Below are 22,826 nucleotides of genomic sequence, written 5' to 3'. Positions count from 1 at the left end.
CTTTTGCTACAAAAAATGGTCAAAACCTACTAGAAATGAGAATCATTACACTTGCTCCTTTTGCTTTACATGTAAACTTACACTCAGGAAAACTTGTATCATGAAATTCAAGTAATAGGAGATGACATGAATTCAATGCATGTTTGAACGCTGACCATTAAATAAAACAAGATGCTTTGTATCAGGATCTTCTAGCTGTTCCCTTCATTTTTACTGGAAGTCAGCGGATACTCACCAAAGCAACAGTAGTGCAAGGTAAATTCTGAATGGATCATCTCTCAAGATAAAAAGTGGGAAAAAGAAAAATCAAAGAGCCAATTGCTTTGGAGTAATTTCTGAAGAGCTTTCAAAAATTAAGGCATTCAGTGGTAGGAGATGAATATGGAGAGTCATTATTTCAAAAGAGAGTGAGGATGCGTGAAAAAACAAAACAAAACAAAACAACAACAACAACAACAAAAACAACTCCTACAAATGCTGGAATAATGCATTCGTGCTTGGGTTGTGAAGGGAAAGCCATACTGGACTTTGTGGAGCATGCTCGGACACCTTATAGTAGTATTATAACTGCACTAAGTGCTGGAATGAACGTGGACATGACTTAACTGCCATGGACAATCGCTGAGTGGGAAATTAATGCCCTTTGATCTATTGACAGTGCTATAGTCTTGTGACCAGATTCTTCACTGATTTACATCATCTGTAGCTGTTTGCATTGAAGCAGGACAAAACCACGTTCGGTCTGATTTGCAGTGGCAGAAATCACAACACAGAGCTCACAGACATTACACTGCATGGTCCAGTTTAGTCTAAGGAACTGAGTGCATATATAAGCACAAAATCCACATGAACAAGCCTAGATAGTAGAAGGGGACAGACATGGTAATGCACAGGAACATGACATTCAAGACTTGCAGCCTCACTGTTGATATCTACGTGTCTAGAAGTTTCTGATGTTCTGTAATTGGAAGAAAAATCCCTCTCTGAGCCATGAGCACACAACCCCAGTGATTAAAAAGCAACTCCTGTGCTGAGCACTTCATGACCAGAAAGCAAATGCTTCAGGAACAAAGCAGTGAGATTGATTATAAACACAGCAGTAAGTTTATGTCCCTCTGTCGGTGTGAGAAATTATTTTTTCTTAATACTGCATTACAGACCAGTCTCCACTATGTGACATTTTCACACAGATTTTAGATTAGTAACCAAAACAGAAGTAGTTTTATTTGTTTCCTGATACAAATGCCAAATATCATAGCCATAGACATGCACAAGAAATTGTTCCAAATAAATATTCGTGGAAAGATTTCTGACAACTTGATAACAAATTTAAACACAGTAGGTATTGTATAAAGGGTTTAACAAATGGTATTACTGCTAGCAGAATATGTATCTTCAGGGAAAAGAAGATTGAATACATAATCTGGAAATAGATTAAATATATATATATATATATATAATATGTTCAGTTTATTGCATGGATAGATAAATGTTAACATATTTGTGCACATAACTTGGAACGAGGCACTTATTCAGGTTAGTATAAACAAGGCCACTTGTTAAGTAGAAAGAAAAATGTTAATAAGCCTCCAAAACATCTTGCTGAAATCCAAAACCTTGAAGCCATAATAACAAAGGCATGCTGTTACAGATGTACTTATAGTTCACTGAATTGTAAGAAATCCAGTTTCTTAAGAATGGGACAAATCCGGCAGGCCTTACTGAAAACATTGGGATTTTTTTTTCCCAGGCAGAGGACTTTGATATCTGATTCAAGACTCTCACTCATTCGTATTCAGCTTTTCAGTTTGCCTTGTGTTTTTCTTTGTTATCAGCAGTTTGCACAATTTTTTATATATTGTTTGAAAAATGTTTGTCTGATAATCCCCATCAATCTGAATGGTTTGCAGAGCTGTAATCAGATACTATTCAAAGCAATGATCAAGTTGTCTACCAGGCTCAATACTTGGCTCGTAGAACACATGCTTTTTTGATATGGTTTAATTAAAAGAAATAATAATAATTAAAAAAAAAAAATCAGAAAAAGATTTTGCCTGCAAGAAATTTTAATATTTCTGTCTGTTAAAATTCAAAAGCAGAAAAATAGCTCTACTGATAAACACCTAATTTCTGTATTTATTATATATATATTTTAAAAGATCTTCTCTGCTTACACAAAACAGGCATTTTATAAATATTAAAATGTTCTATTATTTACATGTGTCCCATTTTACTGTAGAATCATTGACTGCTACTATCCAAACACATAGGTTATAGGAGACAAATTCTGCATTTCTTATTATTGTAGTGGTTTCATATACACGCACAAAGGCAAATTTGATCCTAAGGTTACAATCACAACTTAGTTCTAAGCTTTACATATAAAACATATCCGTGGGTTAAGTCTTTGATCAATCTTGCACACATAATACATGGCTCACAAAACCAGGAACTGCATTAGAAGACCAAATTAATGTCAGGTGACTAGGGGAAAGGTCTAATGCACTGGGCATGTCTTATGGATAATTGTTTCAGGCTAGAACTCAGATTAATTAAAATAAAAGATGACTGCATGACTTTAATAATGTAGTTTGACCCTTAGGTTGCTGAAAACATCTTTCAATTAAGCAGTCTGAATAACAGTCTTCAGAAAAAGAAAAAAAAAAAAAAAAAAAAAAAAAAAAACAGAAAAAAATAGTATGGATTCTGCCCTGATTCACTTGCTGAAAAAATGATGGAAATGTGTGAAATGAGTGAAATCCTAATAATATAAATCCAAAGCAAGAAATATAAGCGTGAGTCCCTCTGTGGGCATATTCACACCATACCACGAACCATGACCCAGACCTTCCCGGGAGAGCTGACCTCCACATTTCTGAGCCTTATGGCTCAGAGGTCAGGTCTAACTGTGCTTGCAGAGCACCGCAGCCAGGCTAGGAAGCTTTTCGGACAGATTTTTAGCTCAGTGGCAGCATTGTGTGCTGGCTGCCAGGCTGCTTGCAAGCTGGATCCTGGCAACTCAGATCTCTACAACATGGTCCCCAGAATGCCGAATTCTGGAGGTACTGAGGCTTGAAGACTGGTGGCTGCCTGCACTCAGCAGCACAGACAGTGGAAAAGATCAGGTTGTTCAGCAACAATCTCAATAGCCTGCTTCTGGTTTTACATAGTTCATATAGTTGAATTCCACTGACTGGAAAGGATTTACTCATATTGAATGCTAGTGGGACAAATGGGATGACCTATCTTGAAGGTTATATAACTTCCATGGCGAAGCATTAGGCAGGATATCTTTGGGGAAGAAAAGGTCTTGCTTGGATAAGAGCTGACATGGGACACTGCTGATCCAAACTTTTGTGAGACATCAAGTTGTCAAATGATCTAAATCAGGAAGACTGATAAAAAAATTAGAATGACTCTTTTGAAAGCAGTCACTTGTTAAAAAAAACAGCCCAACAATGACCCAGCATGTTTGTCAAGATGTGTTATGATTATACAGTAATAAATACTACTTGATTCAATCATGTTATTTTTTTTCTTCACTTTGTTGCTATTTAATACAGCAACTGACAATCACACACTGGATTAAGTACCATGATTCCTAGGCTCAGTTCATGCAGAACCTTGTCCTCTGCATTTTGAATCTAACACTACCATCTTTTCTAGGTACTGAAATACTAATGCTTGCATTTTCCAGCAGTGGATATGCACTAGAAAATATAATTTACCTTACAAAACTTCCATGATCCATTATAAACTTAAGAAGACTTAAGTGTCCAGTTCCTGTGAAAAACAAAATTCCTTCTCAATTTGTTGTATTCTTTGGCTTTATATAAACATAAATAAGGAAAACATGAGGGAAAAAAAAGATCAAATTAAATAGCTGAATAAGAATTTGCAGAAAAGAGTATGTATTGCTTTCTGTGACATGCAACTGATTATAATGTTATGCTGTCTAATCTAGCTGTCTTTTGAAAAAGTTCATTTAAACACAAGGAAAAAAATAATCACCAGTATAGCTTAAATGAAGTAAAAGGCTTACAGGAGGGAGGATTCATGCCTGAAGCATTTTATCACCTTTCAGCCTAGCTGTAGACATTGAGTTCTTTGTGAAAAACAGTACAAAATTAACTGAAGAGTGTAACGATTCTACCTCTCAAGTATTCTGTGTTTCTAAAAAAAAGATTTCCTCTCTTATTACAGACAGGATCTATAGCACCTTTGGATAGTTTCTTCTACTTTTTTGAAATGTCAGCAGATACAAAACCAAACCAAATCTCTCCCTTACGATGCAGCTCCTTGAATTCCTGCTAAAGATTAGTGCATGATATAAGAACGTCATGATAACCTTTCGTGCAAAGTGGGAGAGTCAGTATAGATTCTTCTATCGTTGATAAAGGCAGCAAGAGTTCAGGATAAAAAATTTCAAGTACACCTAGAAGCACCTTTTATGAGTCACCATGATCTGCTGCTAACAAAGTGCAGTTCAAGTTTGTTTTGAGGCACCCTGGATGGAGACTTTGGCTTGAATCCTGTGGTCTTGGGATCAAACCTCAGAGCTGTCGCTGGTATAATTGTCTGGTAGCATCATTGGTTCATTGCTGCCTGACTTCTTTGCGGCTTCCTTCTTCTCAGAATTTTGTCTCCGTTTTAGCAGCAAAATGATGATTGCAATTAAGCAGATGGCAAGGAAAATGGCAGCAGCTCCACCAACAATTGTGACTATGTTGACCCCTGAGCTCGGGTTATTCAGTTCTCTGGGGAGTACACCATTGACCACAACCTCCCTTTGAGTGACCTGTTTCTTGCTGGTGCGATCTAGTGCTATGTGCTGTATGTTTGTTCCTCGGTTGTTTTCTACTCCAATGTCTTTTGCAAGCTCTGGAGCTCCCGCAGCTCCTCTCTTCTGACGTCTCTGTGTGGATGCTCCTTGGCTTCCTCCAATAAAGAGTGAGTGGTACTGATGCTCTACGCTTCTTTTGCCGATTCCACGGTTAGCATTCTCTTTTGAACGTACAGTGTAGATTGTATGGACATACCACTCCCTACCCAAAGACACCTAGAAAGACATGTATTTTGTTTTTAAACACAAACATGCATAATCTGGACAGTGCTATAAACAGAGGAAATAAATCACCACTTTATATTGATTGTCTGGACAGAACTCTCAAAAACACGCACAGATAAAAACCACTATGTGCCAAACAGCCCCAGACAAGCCACGTTTTCTGCCAAAATTTTAAGAGGGTGTAGAGGGGATAGTGTCCATTCTTCTCCATAGCTAGACTCTATGGCTACCAGTGGTTGCCCCTAGCTTCTGTTATTGTGAAAAGAAAGCAACATATTTTCTATTTTATTAATTTCTCCAGATGTTTTTCAGGACACACCGTTGTTTCTTTATATTATCATTCTTTTGACAGAATGAGGGCAAAAAATTAGTGCATTATTGCAAATGGATTCTTTAAATAAAAAATGAGGCAACAGTTTCATAGGGACAGTTTATGAAAACCTTTTTATGTTATTAAGAAGACTGTTCTGTTAAATATTCCACTGTTTACAATGGGACTCAAGACTGAAAGGCCAGGATTAGGATTAAAGTCTCCTAAGCATTTTTTGTAACATACTTTTCAGTTTTGCATGTACTTTTGCAAATACTAAGGAGAAGATAAATACTAAAGAGATAACTGCTGGCTGGATCATATAGATCTAAAGGATGAAAGCAAACAACTGAACAATTATATGGAATTAAGAAATAGGTGTACCCTTTAGTTTTCAATTTCATGATTTCCAATGCTTAGGTATTTTGCAGTGTGCATGTTTGTGAGAATGACTTGCACAGAAAATGCTGAACATCAATCAGATTTTGATGAAGTTCGCTATAAACGTTTATGTTTGTTGTTGTGTTTTTTTTTTTTTTTTTGTCTTAGACAAGTGATGTGCAGGAATAAAACAATGCTGTGCAACAAGAAACTTATGCTTTTAGAGGAAATGTTTAACTATCATTGGTATAATTTCTTGGTAGACTACAGAATTAAAGAGAAGAAAAGCGTATTATCCCTATAGGAATCTTTTAATAAGTAATCCAGATTTTTCATCTAGAAATTTGTAAGCATTTATAATCCTGTTTAACTGTACTGAAATCACGATAAATCTTTCTGTTGACTTCAACATGACTTAAACTTAAAAACACTTCTTTTGCAAGAGTTTCTTTTTTTGGTTCAGTGCTCTTGTTACCAAGGTACAGAAAACATACCTGAAACAGGGGAGTTGAGTCCACTTTAAATCCATCAGAACCTGGTTGTTTTACTAAAGAAATTGCTTCAGGATCATCTATGGCAAGTTTTGCATTAAAAAGCACATTTCCAAAGCTTGTGGCTTGTGTCTCTGGTTGAGCTTTGTCCTACATGGTCATACAGGAAAAAAAAAACATATTTGTAAAACACAGATTTATTTCTTCTGAGTTGTTTTTACATAAAAAAGAAGTGATAAATATATGCATTCTCCCAGAATTAGAACACTTACGACAATCTTAAATCTGTACAGAAGGGATGGAGAATCAGCAAGGCACCCATATTCAGTGTTGGATGGATTATATTTGGGTACATATCCATCCGCTCCTGTGCACAGGAAAACCTTCTCAATGTTGCAGTAGAAGGAATCACCCAGGTTCTGCACTGGATCCACCATCACCCGACCATAAATGATATCACCTGTAAGGAATGCAAGTGGTTCACATCCTATTACACTGGAACATTTAGCATAATAGTGAGGCTAAATAAAAAAGCCTAGTCAAGAAGCTTAGTGCAGGGTAATCTGACTGCAGTTTTTGGTCACCTCAAAGGTCCAAGCTGAAGATTCCCAGTCTGCCTACAGCTATACCCAGAGTCTATTTCAGACAACTTGCTACCCAGCTTCCACCACAGGGTGTTGTCAAAGGTTATGATCAGAACACATGCTCTTCCTCACACTCTGGGCCATATAACAGCAGTAGTTGATCATTTGTTGTTGCTGTAACTTGAACCAGTTCAAAGGCTGCTTTAAATACTGGACTATATTCAGGTCTTCATTCAAAAAATGACTTAAAGAAACATGTACTACTCTACAGCAAACTGGGATGGAGGTTTTGGTCTCCCAGCAATGCAACTTGTTGAAGAGATGTTTTTTAATTATGTCAGCAGAATTCTGTTCAGGCTGGATAAGAGTTTATTTATACTTGGTCAGACTGGCAGCATACTGTACAAGTGACATGAACATTATGAAAAGTAACAGAGGCATGTTCGGAGACTAGGCTCCCTACTGTGTAATTGCATTTCATCTGTCTGATAAGATTTAAGATAAAACATATTTGCAAGGCCCATACAAATAACCTGAGCCACTACTATGCAGGCAAGAAAAGTGTATTATGTACAGTGGTCAGTACACATGACAGAAAGTGATTAGGAAGGATGAGAATTTGGAGAAGGAAAGGAGAAGCGGTGCATTTTTTTTAACACAATTTGTAGTAACTGTAGACTTTGAGAGAAGACAGATACCTGCTGTTCAAGAGACTGTGCAAACTTATCAGAAAAAGACAGTCTTGGAGTCAAGATGTTGGCATTCTGATCAATCAGCAAAAGAGACACAGAAAAAGAGGAGAAAAATTGAGTGACTGCCTAGGTCATAGAAAATTCACCAATAGATGTACTGAGTGAAGCCCAGTTTTGGTCTTATGTTTCACACAAGGTTTTTCAAAAACTCTCTCTTCTAGAGGGTCTGGACACAGTACTAGGCAAGCAGGAATTCTGAGTGTTCATCTTAGCTTTGACTTTGATTTCTGTTCTGTTATCAACTGCACTGCACTGGGTGGACCCTGGCCAACACCCACTCAGCCTACCTTTCCCACAGAACACGTAGAAAATAGATGGAAAGTGAGAAAACTCATGAATTGAGCTAACGACAACCTAATAGGGAGAATAAAAGCTGCACAGACAGGTGAAACAATAGGAAGAATCCATTCATCATCAGATGTTTAACCATTTCCTGGAAAGCAGGGACTCAGCATGTGTAATGGTTACTTTGGGAAGAAAAACACCATAAGCATGAATGTCCCCCTAGCCTACTCCTCCTTTCCCTGAGCTTTTACTGCTCAGCATCACATTATACGGTATAAGATATCACTTTGGTCAGTTTGGGTCAGTTGTCCCAGCTATGTCACGATCCATCCCCTTCCAATCCCTGGCCCACTTGATGGAGGGCAGGGGGGAAGGAGAAAGCATTGAAACTGTGCTAGCAATAGACAAAACATTTGAGTGTTATCAACAATATTTTAGGCATAAATGCAAAGTACAGCACCATATGGGGTGCTTTGAAGAAAGTCAGCTCCATCTCAGCCAGACTCAGTATGTTAACCCACAACAAAAAGATTGTGTAACATTCACTTATCAAGTAGGAATGTTCTTAATATTAGCCAATGTTTATAAAGAGCTCAGTATATGAGAAATGGCATCAGTACTGTTACCCTTAGACATAACAGTTTCAGTGTAGATTGGCCAATAGCTCTTATGTAAAGTGTCAGGTGGGAAAGGCAAATGAAAAAGAACACAAGTGGCAAGTTAAACCCTTACTCCTAGCTTGTTTTGACTGAAACAGGATCCTGATAGTGTGGATTACATATTAGAGGTCTATGAACTGTGCACAATTTTACCTTCTGAGAAAGCAACATCACTTTCTTGCCCAAAGCCCATTGAGCCATCAGATAGCCATAGTGTCTTTTTGGAGAGGAGGAACATCTGGGTATTCAAGCTGAACTCAGCAGCCACTGGGTCACTAACCTAAAACACAACAGCATAAAGCTATTCAACAAGCATTCCTTAATCACTTTTAAAACACAACCCAATCTTCTCGTAGCATACATTGTTCATCAGCTCTGCATATCTACATAAAAGGAAACAGTTTAACCATAAAGTTTTCTTTGCACTAGAAATATATTGCTCTATATTTTACACACATATATTCTTTGGGTTATACATCTCCGTGATGTAGGATTCTAGGTTAATTTCTTCCCACCACATTTTTCCAAATCCCAGACAAGAAGGTGCCCAGGGTAACTTCTGTGTGTGGATAACACAAGGAAAATATTTCCCTCAATATCTAGTCTCCATTTAATTAAGCATCTTTTCTGTATCCCATTTTCATTCTAATATTCAAGTCCCACCTCTGATTCTCTACCAGTTATTTGAAAGTTTTAGTTCTTCTGATGCGCCATAGGGTATCAGTATATTTATCTCAGATCATACATGTGAAAAATGTGAAAATCATTTAAGCATGTTTTATGATAACTTTTGTCTTCATATATTCAACACAGTTATCTATGATTTTTCTTGATTACACTACAAGAAAACAATAAAACAATACTATCAGAAGCAGGTTCTTATTGGGCCATATAATTCATAAAGTAGAAGGCAACCTATACAGAGAAAAACCATAATAAAAAGTAAAGAACATAATGAACAGAAGCACTGGAGAGCACAGTTCAAAAAGATGAAAAAAAAAAAAAAAAGATAAAAGAACAAGAGTCCACTAAACAAAAAGAACAAGAGTCCACCAAACAAATAAGAAAAACGCTCAAAAATTCTCACAGATATATGTTTATAAATGTGGAAAGGAAGGACAGAAAACACTAATGAAAACATTCTTGCCAGCCCTTGTACAAGGTGTTGATGGAATGAGATATAATAATATCAATAGAAACTACTGCCACAAGTTATGTGTGCTTATTCTTCTTCAAATCCCTTTCCCACAATATAGTCCCAAAACTGTCAAAGCAGCAGGATTTGGCAAGAAGAATATATAGCTGAAACATTTTTATAAACTCACTGCCACTCTTCGTAAAAATGAACCCTACCCCGATAGCCTTTTCATAGAAATAATAATAATTAAAAAATAATTTCCTATCTTTTTGGAATGTCTTCTGAATGCCTGGATTCAGGCTATTGGGTTGCAATTCCACAGCTTCAAATACCTGACTGACAGCTGGTTTCCAGCTGTGGATCTGAAAAAAAGTCAAGCATGGCTTCATCAAGATCTTCCTTGGCAGAATAAATGTCTACTGAGCTGGAAACAAAAAGTTTCCAGCTAAAGGCACTGGGCTTCAGCCACACTCTTTACAACAATGGTAACAGCAATGGCCTGGGTAAATATTATGCATGTGGCTGCAAATACATCCCTTAGGCACCCTTTTTAAAGACACCATTTTTGTTTCAGCTTTACACGTAAGTCTCAGTGCTGCCAGTGGCAGATCCACAGCTGCAATTTATAGCAGTAGTTGAAATGCAATTATTTTCATTAGAAATGCAGGTTGGATGCTTTTCATGTACAGGACGTCCCAGAGTGAGATAGTGATAATGCAATACTCAGTGTTAAGGGATACTTTCTTCCCTCTTCAGGGGCCACAGAAAGAAGAAAAAAGGAAATGGGCAGATATGTGATAAAGAAGGAAATATTGAACTAAAATCTTCAGAGGCAGAACACCAAAATATCTTTTCTACTTTATGTTTGCTTCTTAAAATGGCCTTTCACTCATGAACAGTGAAAGCAATAGTGAAAGAAATTAGATTACAAAGATTCCAAGAAGATGGAAAGTTTCATATTAAAAGTACTAAAAAGATAATTCAGTAGAGCAACTGGGGCACTAGAATGAGAAGTGGGAGAAACAACTCCAGAGGAGGTTTAATTTGGATATTAGGAAAAATTTATTCCCTGAAAGCATTGTGAAGGATTGGAACAGGCTGCCCAAGGAAGTAGTTGAGTCACCATCCCTGGAGGTCTTCAAAACATGTGTAGATGTTGCACTTAGGGACACAGTTTAACGGTGGACTTGGCAGTACTAGGTTAAAGGTTGGGCCAGATGATCATAGAGGTCTTTTCCAATGTAAATGATTCTGTGATTTCATCATTTGATTTTACAGTCAAAATAATTTTGATCTGGTTTTGAGACCTACACTCACTGACTTCAGCGGGCCTGTGCAAGGTAGCATGTGCCTCCTAGTCTAAGAACCAGCATCACAGTGTGAACTTCCATGCTCACTTCTCCGTCTGATGTTTCTTATTTCTAAAACATGGATACTAATGCTTATTCATTTATGCAGAATGCCTAAAAATCTTATTGGAACGTGCTTTAAGTCCACATATTCTTTCAATCTGTGATCAAAGGGAACAATATGAAGGGAAGCAAAATTTCCTGAATTCCTTTTACTGTGCGCATCTCAAGTAAAAGAGTTGGTCTTGATGAAAATTACTGGTGATGGGGACTAACTGGTCACAGTTCCTTGGCATTTATGACTCTGTTGCAATTTTGCACCTAATTTTAATTTACGTACATGAAACTTGCATACAGTCTTTTTTTTTTTTTTTTTTTTTTTTTTTTTTTTTTTTTTAATTAGAGCTTTTATTAAAGCTTTATTTGATATCATAAACCCTATAGTAGCCATTTTATTTTCCCAAGGCAGTTCTCACAACTTGAGAAATTTGTTCCTTAGGCTTCTTTTAAGTAAGATAGGTTTCCAGCCCTATCTGTACTTTAGATAGAATTAGGTCTCTCCCTAAGCTATTTTGCCAATTATTTTTGCAATTATTTTTTGTTCTTTCAAATTTTCTTAACATTATCAACATCTTTCCTGTTTTTATGAGGATCAGACACAAGATATGGTTCAGCACTGCTGTGAATAGCTTTAGAGCTCCTTGAAGCAGATTAGAAATGCCAGACGAAAGCCAAAGTGATGAACTAATATAAACCCCTTCTCCTCGACCCCACCCCAGCCATTCTTTTTTTTTTTTTTTTTTTTTTTTTTTTTTCCAAAATGCTTTGCTGGTTTAATTCTGAAAAGGCAGGTTTCATGTCAGATCATGTATCGTCTCTCTGTTTCACCAGGATTTAATGCCATATCAGTAATCATCTGTTCTCCCATAGCTGGCATAATGCCAAATAAAAGCATAAAGACTGCATACATTCTCTTGTGTACTCTGGCTAATTCAACAGGAAAGTGATTGTGTATCCCTGACTGATCTGGGTTGTATTTATACTGTAAGATGATCCAATAGCATACATCTATACTATTAATGAGCATGAAACCACAGCCACATTGTTCCAGTATTGGTTTTATTGGCTCCAAATACAAAAGTGACAAGACTTCCTCCTTACATGTCCCAAGGTCATGCTTACCCTTTTGATAACACTGTAAAATGGTAGTTTATGTTCTGCTAACTATCCAACATGACCCCCAGATATTTTTCAGTCACTGCTTTCCACAGCAGTGTCCATTTCTCTATACATTATTAGAGAAATGTGAAATATATGCTGTGTGCCTGTCCGTAGGTTACCATGAGACCCATACTGCCACGGGTGGGATTTTTCTCACTTGCTTTCATGCCAGAGTCTTAAAACTAAGCATTTACCAGTGTAGGTTACCAGTACACAGTCAGTGAAGGAAGACCTTCCTTAGGATTGGATGAATTTTCCTCTGAAGGTTCCACTTGCAATACTAGAGACCTATCTCTGATCTTTGTGCCAGGTGAAAATTTTCTGATGATGGCATTATATTTTCTTAATTATCTGATAAAATTATTTCACAGCAAAAGTCAACACATAAGTAAAGAAATCCCTTAGGTTAGCTGATATTACAGTATCACCCAAATCAATGTCAATGAACTTTCTACTGGCTATTACAGAGGAATGGCCAAAGGTTATCACTGCATTGGGGTCAAAAATACATTTGTGCTCCTAAATTAGCTTTTCCAAGTTCCATAAGATTAGATAGATAGCAGGAGAGGGTATGTACTGTCCCACTAGTTTAGGAAGAGGTTTGTTGGTAAACAAGTAAATTCAATTTCTAGCACTATCACAATTTGAGAATTAAAATAAAAAGGAAACATGAAGAAGGCATCACTGGGAAGCTACCTGTTGGAATCGGATATCCAGATCAAATGTGATCGGCTCTCTAGGATTACAGATCACTGGTAGGCTGAACTCCTGATGTGGAGCAGTGGTACAAGCTATCAGCTTCACAGTGTACATTCCAGAATAGTCTCGAACCTTAGGGGGGGAAAGAGAGAGAGGTGTTGCACCAACATCCTAACCAATAGGCTGGGGCAGGAGAAGACAGAGCAAAGGATAAGGTTTTACCGCAAAATCTGAAACGAAGCTCCACTGCTGTACTGGCTGATTGTAGGTTGGCTCACTTCGGATGAGGCTGAGGCTGAATGTCAGGCCTGGGTGATCAGCTGACATAACCATGGAAGTTAGAGATGAAGCTAGAAACATACCAAGAGATAGATTTGTCACCTTTAGTGTTTCACTGTAGACTCTCAGAGACTGACAAACATTCCCAATAATTCATAAAATATAATGCCGTGGTTGATTCTTTTCGTGGTTAATTCTTTTACAGGGTACTGAGTTTTATTAACAAAAAGTAACAAAATCAATTACAGTCAACACAGCTAGGCCCCCTTGACTCTTGTTCCAGTGTCTATTCAACAGTTGCTTTTGGGCTACACAACCAGAACTGTATAAAGATTAAATCTAACAGAAAGGCAAAACAGTGAGAGTGGAATGGCAAGGATCTATAATCCCTACTGTTTTTAACTTGGAATGTCAGCCCAGGGAACAAAACATAATTTCTCTTAGCAGTGTAACTCTTTCAGCTCTACCATTTTTAGCACAAAAGCTAAAACTCTGAGGACAGCTGAGAAAAAGCAGAATCACTATGAAGGAGTTATACAGGTTAATAAAACTGAGTTAAACTAACAGAGATTTCTTAAAATGATTTTTTCCTTCCCATTATTGTTTGGCAGATTTAATTTAGTTAGATAATCTTTTCCATTGCCAGCATTCATGCTCAGACTTATGTCTGGACAGAGAGGCTTACACCTGTGATTATTTGGAATAAAGGCAGTGGGGTTTAAACAGATTAAATTGCAGGATCAGGTCCTCAGTAATAACTAATTGAATGGCAGTGAGAATGTTTTATTAACAGAGTGATACAACACTTTTACAAGACCTTTTCTTACTCTTTGCAAAAAGGTCTAAATAACATAGAAAGGTTGTGAATTGGAAAATAAATTTTAATCCTAAATCCCTAGGGCAACATACATAGATAGTTAATCTTAGCTTTTGGATTAAAAACATCTATTCATAGATCCCTAGTGGACAGAACTTCATGAAAAGGCTGATTTATGAAAGGTGAAGTGGAACTACTTGCTTTCTATCAAATTCAGATATATTTCATTAAATTTGAAAGTCTGAATACAGTCATCAATGACACGTAAAAAGTCCCAACCAAAGAATGAATCCTTAGCTGGAGAGGCACAGTGCGTTAAAAATTCAGATTTCAGCAGCAGGAATAACAAAAATGAAAGATACAAAATTTTAGAGAGGTGTCTGTCTTTGTTTTTACAGCACTGCTAAACTGTAGATTAAGCTTACCCGGATGGGACATCACAAACAGACCATGAAACCGGGCTTCAGTCTTGAAGTTGACAACCAAGCGCCCCTCTTCACTAATACGCATGCTGGTTGGGTACAGAGAACCTGGCAGCAGAAGCCAATCAGTAAAGATCATTCCATTTGCAGATGACAAATAAAATCACACTTCTACAAAACACTGGCTCCAGTCTTTTCCTTTTCTTTTGTCTTATCAGCTGTTTGGGAAGGTTGGTATCTTTTGAGCTCACTTAACAAGAGTTGTCTTAAACAAGAATTTACATTGTGGGACCTAGAGTTTTCACAATGCTTCAGTTTTCCAAAGTACATACTTCCCTGCAAAGCCATGGTTTTACATATGTTATCACTGTTAGAGCATGTTATGCTATCATACAAGAGCATCATCACACTGATGCTCTTGTAGTCTGAGGAAAGTCCACAGGATAGATGGCAGTTGTATTTAGGAATAGCATGCCAGGAGGTTCAGTAGAAGGGAAAATACTTTTGTTTTCACCAGAGATTCAAGCTGATTTCTACCAATAAAAGCTGTGTCAAAGATGCTCTTTATCAGTGCCTCCCTGCCTATTGTCCCAAGGCAGCACCCACCAGCATTGTGGCAGTAGCAGTAGTTGTGGCTTCCATGGTAGTCTGCTTATGGGTACGTGCATCAGTGAAACTCATTCTGATGGGCTTTGTATTACTGGAGATTTCTGGCACTGTAGTAACTCTCAGTAATCCTGCCCAAATGGGACTGGTAAATGTTGGGCATCTGCCCTCCACTACCTCAGTGTGTTTATCACGTGTTTTGTACTTCTTGTTTTCAAAGACAGCTGCTGATGTTCAGTATCTCCACAGATGGGGCCACCAGCTTCTTAAGCAGACAAATAAAAAATTAAAGCATCAAAGGCGAGAAAATAGTGGCATATATGAACCACATAACTGCTGAGACTGAGGATTAGATCTGGCTCTTATCTGGTGACTGATAAGATTTGTGGCATGTGGCTTATTTTTTAGGCATGGCCTGGTTCATTCCTCAGTTACATTCATTCTTCATGCACTGCAGATTGCCTTTGTCACTGCATTTCCTGCTCTTACCATGAGGACAGAAATTGAGAAGCAATGACTTCTGCAGTTTAGACACAGAGTTTGCAGAAACAAAAACGCTTGATGTTCAAACAAGGGTTCTGAGATTGTGTAAGTGTACATACATAACTATAGCTGGTTTCACCTGTATTCTACCTAAGGTAGGGACAGATATGGAACAACAAAAGCTTAATTCTGGGCACTGCTATGTAAATTTGTATATGAAGAGCAAAGCAGCACATACATGCCAGTACACATGTTAAAATTTCACAGATATCTGTACGTCGTTTAAAAAAAAATAAATCAATTTTCTTCAAAGATAAATTCTCTAATGATAGATTTGACGTGTTAACTAACTATAGTCACATCATTTATCATCAGTTTCTATTAAATTTAAAGAATGTTTTACTTATACTGTTTACTACTCTAAAGCATAGGACAGGTTATTATACCCATTATGCATTTCTGTTTCTTTTGAATGTTTCACAATGAATGCTTTTAAAATATCAAAACCAAAAAGTTAATTTTGTGTACTTGAGACACAACAAAGCAGTTATTTTCCCTTGCAATAAAAAAATTGGTATCAACTTAACATGGATTTTATAAACAACCCAATAGAGAATTTGGAGTGCTGGGCAACAACTGACTGTTTGCAACTGATAATAAAAGCAATTTTTAAAAGATTTTTTTTTTTTTTTTTTTTTTTTTAGTATTAGAATGATTGAAAGGTTATCTAACTGTTTGCAAATTACATTCTCAGTAACAGAATGAGTCTGATTGAAAATAATCTGACACCCACCTTGGAGCTCTGCTTCAGGTGGGCTCCCAATCCCGTCCTTCCACAGGATGGCAGTATCATACACAAAAGTGAGCCTGAGCTCAGACTGCAGATCGAAATGCTGCCAGCCTCCTACACCCACCGGAGAGTGGAAAACGTAAGAGACATACAAGGGGACTCTCAATGTGACATAGGACTGTACTAGGTTGAGAACCTACGAAAAGAAAAATGATTTCTTTAGGTTAGAGGTGAGGAAAGGCAGTATTATACAGGTAATTCTAATGCAAGAAAAATAGAAGACATAACTTGAAATAAATATTGTGGCTGAATCATATTTCAATAGGTTTCATCTGAGCTTAGAGCCTTTGAAGTTCCCTTTTTGTATTTCAAACTGAGTATGAATTCTGATACATAAACCCCTAAATTCTGACTCTTCATTTTTATTTTTGTAAGTACATAAATAACGTCTACATCTTAACTCTTCAGAAATTTTTAAAATATTCTTTTGCATTTGCTCTATCCTTCCCCCATAACTAACTCTTTTGCTTACACTCTTTTGTTACCCTTCTGTAATAAGCTATACTGGAAGACCCTGAATTTGCTCAGAGGTCATTGCAAGACAGTCCTTGGACTGTACTTACTCAGCTCTGGAACTATTTCTTCCTTTGTGCATGGATAGCAGTGAGCATACTGCATGCAAATGCACAAATTTGTTTATCACTATCCAGAGGAACTAAAAATGATGTGCAATTTAACACAGATTTATAAGTAGACCTTCTATGAATATGTTGTACAAAACAGTAGCATTGATTACCAATTAATTATTATCAGATAATCAAAAAATCTCTCTATATAGCATATTTTGATCAAAACAAAACAAGAACAGTGTCAGTAAACTGTCAACTCTTAAGACAGCTCTTATATGATATATGAATCCATCCATTTTTGAAGCAACTTACAAATATTTTTCTATTCACATCTAATTGAAAATGTGCAATACAGATCCTTTTAGAACACTCTGGATTGTCTTACAAAGAGAAAGAAGGGAAAGCATTGAGATCATCTCCCAAAGGGAGAATTTCAAAAGCATAAGTGGTGTTAAACTCCCATTTACTTCCAGTAGAAACTGTGTACGTATCTGACATTTGTAATCTGAACATTTCCCCAGAGTGATTACCTTACAAGTTTTTAAAGAGTGTTTTTGCACTATTAATTAAAAAAAAAAAAAAATAAAAAAATAAAAAACAAAAGATCTTTACAAGCTATATAAAAAACAAACTGTTTTGGGGTTCACCCAGTGGCACATTAGGGGGCTGAATGTCCATTACCTTACAACTGTTTTACAAATGCTGGGCAAAACTTTTAATAATACAGTGGAATGACAAATTTACTGCCGGAACAAACTAACTACTCTGAACTAATAAAGGAGATCATTATAGCAAATGTTCATAGTTTCAACAGCCTACATTTTTACGCATGACACTTTTTGATTTACGTACTATGCTACCAAAACACTATCTGCTTACAATATGTGCATCATTCCATAAGATGTGTTAGCATTTAGACACTAAGCAGTCTGGAAATACACAATGCCATGCAGAAAAACAGCCTGGCAGGTAATATGAGACATTGCAGTTGTAGATGATTTTATATTAATTCTTCTTTGTTGGTTTTACACAAACACAATCAAGATTTTCTGTTTGGAACTATTTCGAATTTCTATATTAAAAGAGTTTTCTTTTCTATATTTGTATGAAAGACAAATTGAAGTTAGAAAATATTATCCTTCAGTCCTATTTAAATTGCACAGACAGGGGCAACTTAATCTTTGGGAACGTACGTGTATATCCAAACAATTATTTCAGATATGAATTTGCTAAATTATTCCAAATAACAACATAGAATGCTCATTTCTATCAAGAAAAATGCAGCTATGATGCAAATCTACAATGCATCTTGGCTTGTCCTTGATTCAGGAGTAACCTTGAAAATTTGTCATTTCCTAGAATGGTATCAAGAGCTAAATACAGTTGCTTGCATAAGAAATGTGTCGCTATTGAAAAGTCATCCCAGAAAAATACATTACCTCTTCTCTGTGCATTTGCTTCACATCTGTATGTTGTACAGGAAGAATTAGAAATTAAAGCCAAAGATCTGAAATTCAGTTTGCTTACAAGGATGAGGCAAAGATACATGGAAGAAGAGTTAATGTATGATCCTCTTGAAAAGAAGCATACATAATGCTTAGTGATAATGTAGAGGAGGACTGGAATATCACCCAGAGAGAAAGTAATGACCTTGAGGACTACAATAGTAGAACTGAGATTAAATTTTATAGTATACTTCAGTATACGGTAATAGAAACTAGTGACAAGGATTTCTGGCTGAAATGAAAGACATTGGTTAGAAAGAAAAGAAGAGAAAAAAATTTGGCATGTGAGTTGATCACATCATAACTATGACCTTCCTACCCTGCCCAAGTGATATGATCCTAAGATAAAATGAAGAATGGAGTGGAAATTAGAAGCATGCATGCCATTATTCAGAGTACTAGTGAGAGCTTATCTGGTACAGCTTTGATCATCCATGCTTGAAAAAGCCTAATTTGCATTGTAGACTGTAGAAAAAGGATCAACATAATCACAGGAATGGAAAAACTATTTTATGAGAAGAGACTAAAATAGCCGGCTTGCATAGTACAACAGAGGTTAAGAGGGACTAAGAAGTCTGTCTATATACATGTCAGGAAATGAATGGCAAAGGGTTTCTGATGATGAAAAATGATGCTGACATGGGCATAAGATGGACACGACAAATACAGCTTAGAAATCAGATGAATTTCTAACCCTCATTGTGGTGGTACTCAACAAGAATAGTGAAGCCACGAAATGCTACTAGTTTTTAGATTAAGTTTACCAGTTTGGAACCTCATTTATATAAAGAGTTAAGGCCTCTGACAGTAGTGACCTGAACAATGTGACCCACAAAACCTATTCTAGTTCAGTATCTTATGCCACTTTGAGTAAAAAAAACCTTCTTTCAAAGCTGTTCTTGATTATCCAGTATGAGGTATCACTGTTCGTGTACTCTGTACATGAAGAAATCCATTAATGGGGTCGTAAGCCACAATTTAGACTTGTTTTGCACCCATTCAACGTAAGCGCACTGTTAGGAAGCTCAGCTCATTTGTACTGGTGGAAATCTAGTAGTAAGATACCTTCTGGAGAAAGTCTGCCTGAAACACTGCTCCTTTGCCATATGTTACCACTGCTCTTCAGAAAAACCTGAAATTATAGTGCTAAGAAATTGACCATAGAATTTAGAAGACTCATTTTTTTTTATTTCTTTTTTTTTATATTTTTTATTTTTATTTTAGCAAAACTCATATGAGATGTCTGGGAAGTGGAGTTGCTTGCCCCAACCAAGGAATTTATTCATATGGATAGCATGTCTATATGCTTCCATCAGCATGGCTGCCTTTAAGTGTCATTCATGGCACATAGGGAGAGGAAGGAGCTCTTGTTAAACCAGCTGATTGTGTTTTTATGCACTCAGGTCCTTCTTGAGGCATTCATGGATTTATAGGTGTGGAGGAAAACCTGTATACTGATAGCCAAACAGATATTGAATAAATAGTTTACTTATATTAACAGTAACTTAAAGCTTACAAGGCCATCTCATTTTTTGCTGAAAAGCAAAATGCCACAAGGGGAAAATTACTCTTCAGTGGGCAGAACAGAAAAAAAATCTCAATACGCTACATGAAACACAAAGAACCTTCTTCATATAATAAAAATAAAAAATAAGGAAATTAACTGCAGAGGAAATCTGTCAGAGTCAGTGAGAAGAAGCCCCCAACAAGTGAATCAATGGAATGTGTCATGCAGATGGAGAAGCCTTGCTTCTCTAACCCTCTTAATAATGCTGTTTAGGCAAACATGAGAAAACATTCTTTCCATTGAGTTATCTTTATTTTCCAGCACTGCCTGCAAAGCCTATTGAGAGTAGCCAGCTGTTCATATTTTATCTCAATGTGACACTGATGAAACCAAAACGGCACTTAGCACTGTTTAAGTGTAAGAAAAGCTTAACTGCTGTGAAGAGACAGAACAGGTGCACTGTATATCTATGCATTCAATGCACAGAAGATTTTAGAAATTGCATTGACAAACCTTTATTTATTAATATTAGTTTTATCCAAATGTGTGTAACTTTTAACCTTGTGATACTAGGAGAGAAATAGTGATTACAGCCACACCTGACCTAGATTGGGAAAATTGTGTCTCATATTCTGTGGCAATGCCAGGTCTGCAGAACCTGAGAAGACAGAAGACAAAAAGTGTTCCAAGCATGGAACAGACTCTTACAATTACTATCTGAAAAAAAAAAAAAAAAAAAAAAAAAAAAAAAAAAAAAAGTAGATTGAAAGTCATTCAAACAGATTATCTCAAAATTTGTTTGTGTGAGAGAAGAACATGATTTATACTGGATATCAATATAAGAAGTAGACATGCATACATGATCTTTACAAGATAAATTATCACAAACCACAAAATCTATTTTTGAACATTGACAATTCCCATTCAAGACTTAGAAAATATGAATGGTGTTTCTATAGGTGTTCTTCTTTTGTTCCTCTTTCTGATGCAAGCTGTCAAACTTCATTAAGTAAAAAACAAAAACATAATTAGTTTGAGCATCTGTTATGTAACAAGAATATTCAAAACAAAAACACAGTCAGGTTTGGGGGCATGGACTCTGTCTTACATTTATACATATATTTATTTATCTGGCTTACACTTCTAGAGCACAGAACTTGGCTGAGGAAAATGATTTTATAGCTTTGGGATGTGATTAGTAGCAGTAGGAGACTGTGTGTGTGTATGTGTGTGCACATGCTCTGTTAGTACTCATAAGATCAGAATTAGAAACTAGAAATAACACAGTTTCACATTTTATATTTAATGTTCTAATGAAACAAACTTTTAATGAGAACCATGTTTTTCCTTCAAATTACTCTAAGCCTGATTTTCTCTTGCATTTACTTGCTGTCTGCAAATCTGAGTCACACAAGCTTAACAATGTTATCAGCTAGCTGTTTACACAATAACAATATAGCAAAGCTAAGATTTGGCCCCAAGATGGAAGATAGCCAGGTAGGTCACAGGTGAAATGCAAAGCAGGTTTGTTTAAAGAAGTCTGAATGGAGAGGAGAATGCAATCCAGCATCGAAATGCCAGCTCCTTGAAATGTTTAACCTCTGGCTTTGTTACACAGCTGGTGTGTTAACTTTGTAACAGAGTTTTTTCTTCATAGCACTTACTGAATGCATGTGTTTGCAGCTGGGGAAGAAAAACAGATTGAATGTTATTGAGCTTCCATGTCAAGGGAATACAAACTACAGGGTTTTCTAACACTTGATCTTGGTGGCTTGTCTGAGCATAAAAATCTGAAAATACACACTTCTGTCCATCTGCATTTTACAGCATCTAGTTGAGAATTTCAGAAAACCTGGCCTTTCCTCTTAAAATACTATTTTGTTAAAACTGGAAATAGACTGTTTCCATGCAATAAAATACTCTGTCTGCAAGCTGCCTCATATAAGTTGAGGCAATATATTAGTAATTTTAAAATCTGTTTTCAGACGGGATTTCCAAACACCTCAGTACCATCATAGCATGTGTACCATAAATATGAACTGAACATACTGGAAGAGAAACATTTTCAGTTTTGTCCAGAAATAACTGCTTTTGTCAGAGAGCAAAACAGACTATTCAGCTGTACTCAATTACAGTAGCTTCAAGGTATTAATCTGTATGTTCAAATACTTTAGTGCATGTTTTTTATCTTTGTGTTTTGACTTGCTTAATTAGTTGTTAATAAAATCTGAATTGTAATTTCCACCAGGGAAAGCAACATCCACATGTAAATACTTGGCCAGAAACACAAAGAAGCCTTTCAATGCCAAACTGTCTGGTTATAGCAAATAGTTGCAAAGGCAGGAAATTAGATCAAATGATACTTCACACTCTATTGAATAAGACTAGGCCTACCCTTCAACATGTACTTCATTAAAAAATATTAAACAATAGTCACTTGCTTGGTTTTTACTATTTCGTTTTTTAATTTCCTTTCAAGGATATCTGGCATTATTCTAGCACCTGTGCCCTGAGAATCAAACAACTGTAGTGCTTGTCTCTTACAATGTTCCCATGAAATAAGGTCCAATCTCTATTAATTACCTGAAGATACAGGCAGATAACACTCATATAGGTGAGCTCCACCTATTTACAGCCCCAACGTACCCAAATATAGACCTTGAATTTCAAGTTGTGACTGCAGGTTGTCCAAAAGAAAGCTGTTGCTAAAGTTAAGCGACCTTAACTTTAACCAGAACAGAGCTATTACCCAAATGTATTAGTTCAATTTAAAGAGGCTTTATTTCTAAATATAAGTACCTTAAGCTGCACATCTAAATCCATATATAGATATATAGATGCTTAATTTTTC

The 22,826-nt window shown here is 36.5% G+C and overlaps 1 protein-coding gene across 1 annotated transcript in view; it reads right to left on the bottom strand.

Moving 5' to 3' along the window:
- Positions 1-1,197: 1,197 nt before the first annotated feature.
- FREM2 (FRAS1 related extracellular matrix 2) overlaps positions 1,198-22,826 on the bottom strand; it is a gene marked incomplete at its 5' end in the record, with an annotated part of 126,421 nt that continues 104,792 nt past the window's right edge. Inside the window, 8 exons of the mRNA XM_084506453.1 lie at positions 1,198-5,059; positions 6,254-6,400; positions 6,523-6,710; positions 8,684-8,810; positions 12,935-13,069; positions 13,160-13,287; positions 14,459-14,563; positions 16,338-16,530. Coding sequence (XP_084362579.1) covers positions 4,547-5,059; positions 6,254-6,400; positions 6,523-6,710; positions 8,684-8,810; positions 12,935-13,069; positions 13,160-13,287; positions 14,459-14,563; positions 16,338-16,530 — 1,536 coding nt within the window. The 3' untranslated portion in view covers positions 1,198-4,546. The remainder of the gene's footprint in view (positions 5,060-6,253; positions 6,401-6,522; positions 6,711-8,683; positions 8,811-12,934; positions 13,070-13,159; positions 13,288-14,458; positions 14,564-16,337; positions 16,531-22,826) is intronic.

The sequence above is a fragment of the Aythya ferina genome, assembly GCF_964211825.1.
Source record: "Aythya ferina genome assembly, chromosome: 1".
Classification (NCBI taxonomy): Eukaryota; Metazoa; Chordata; class Aves; order Anseriformes; family Anatidae; genus Aythya; species Aythya ferina.
Note: the sequence above shows the minus strand (reverse complement) of the source record. Positions and strands in the feature narration are given on the sequence as shown.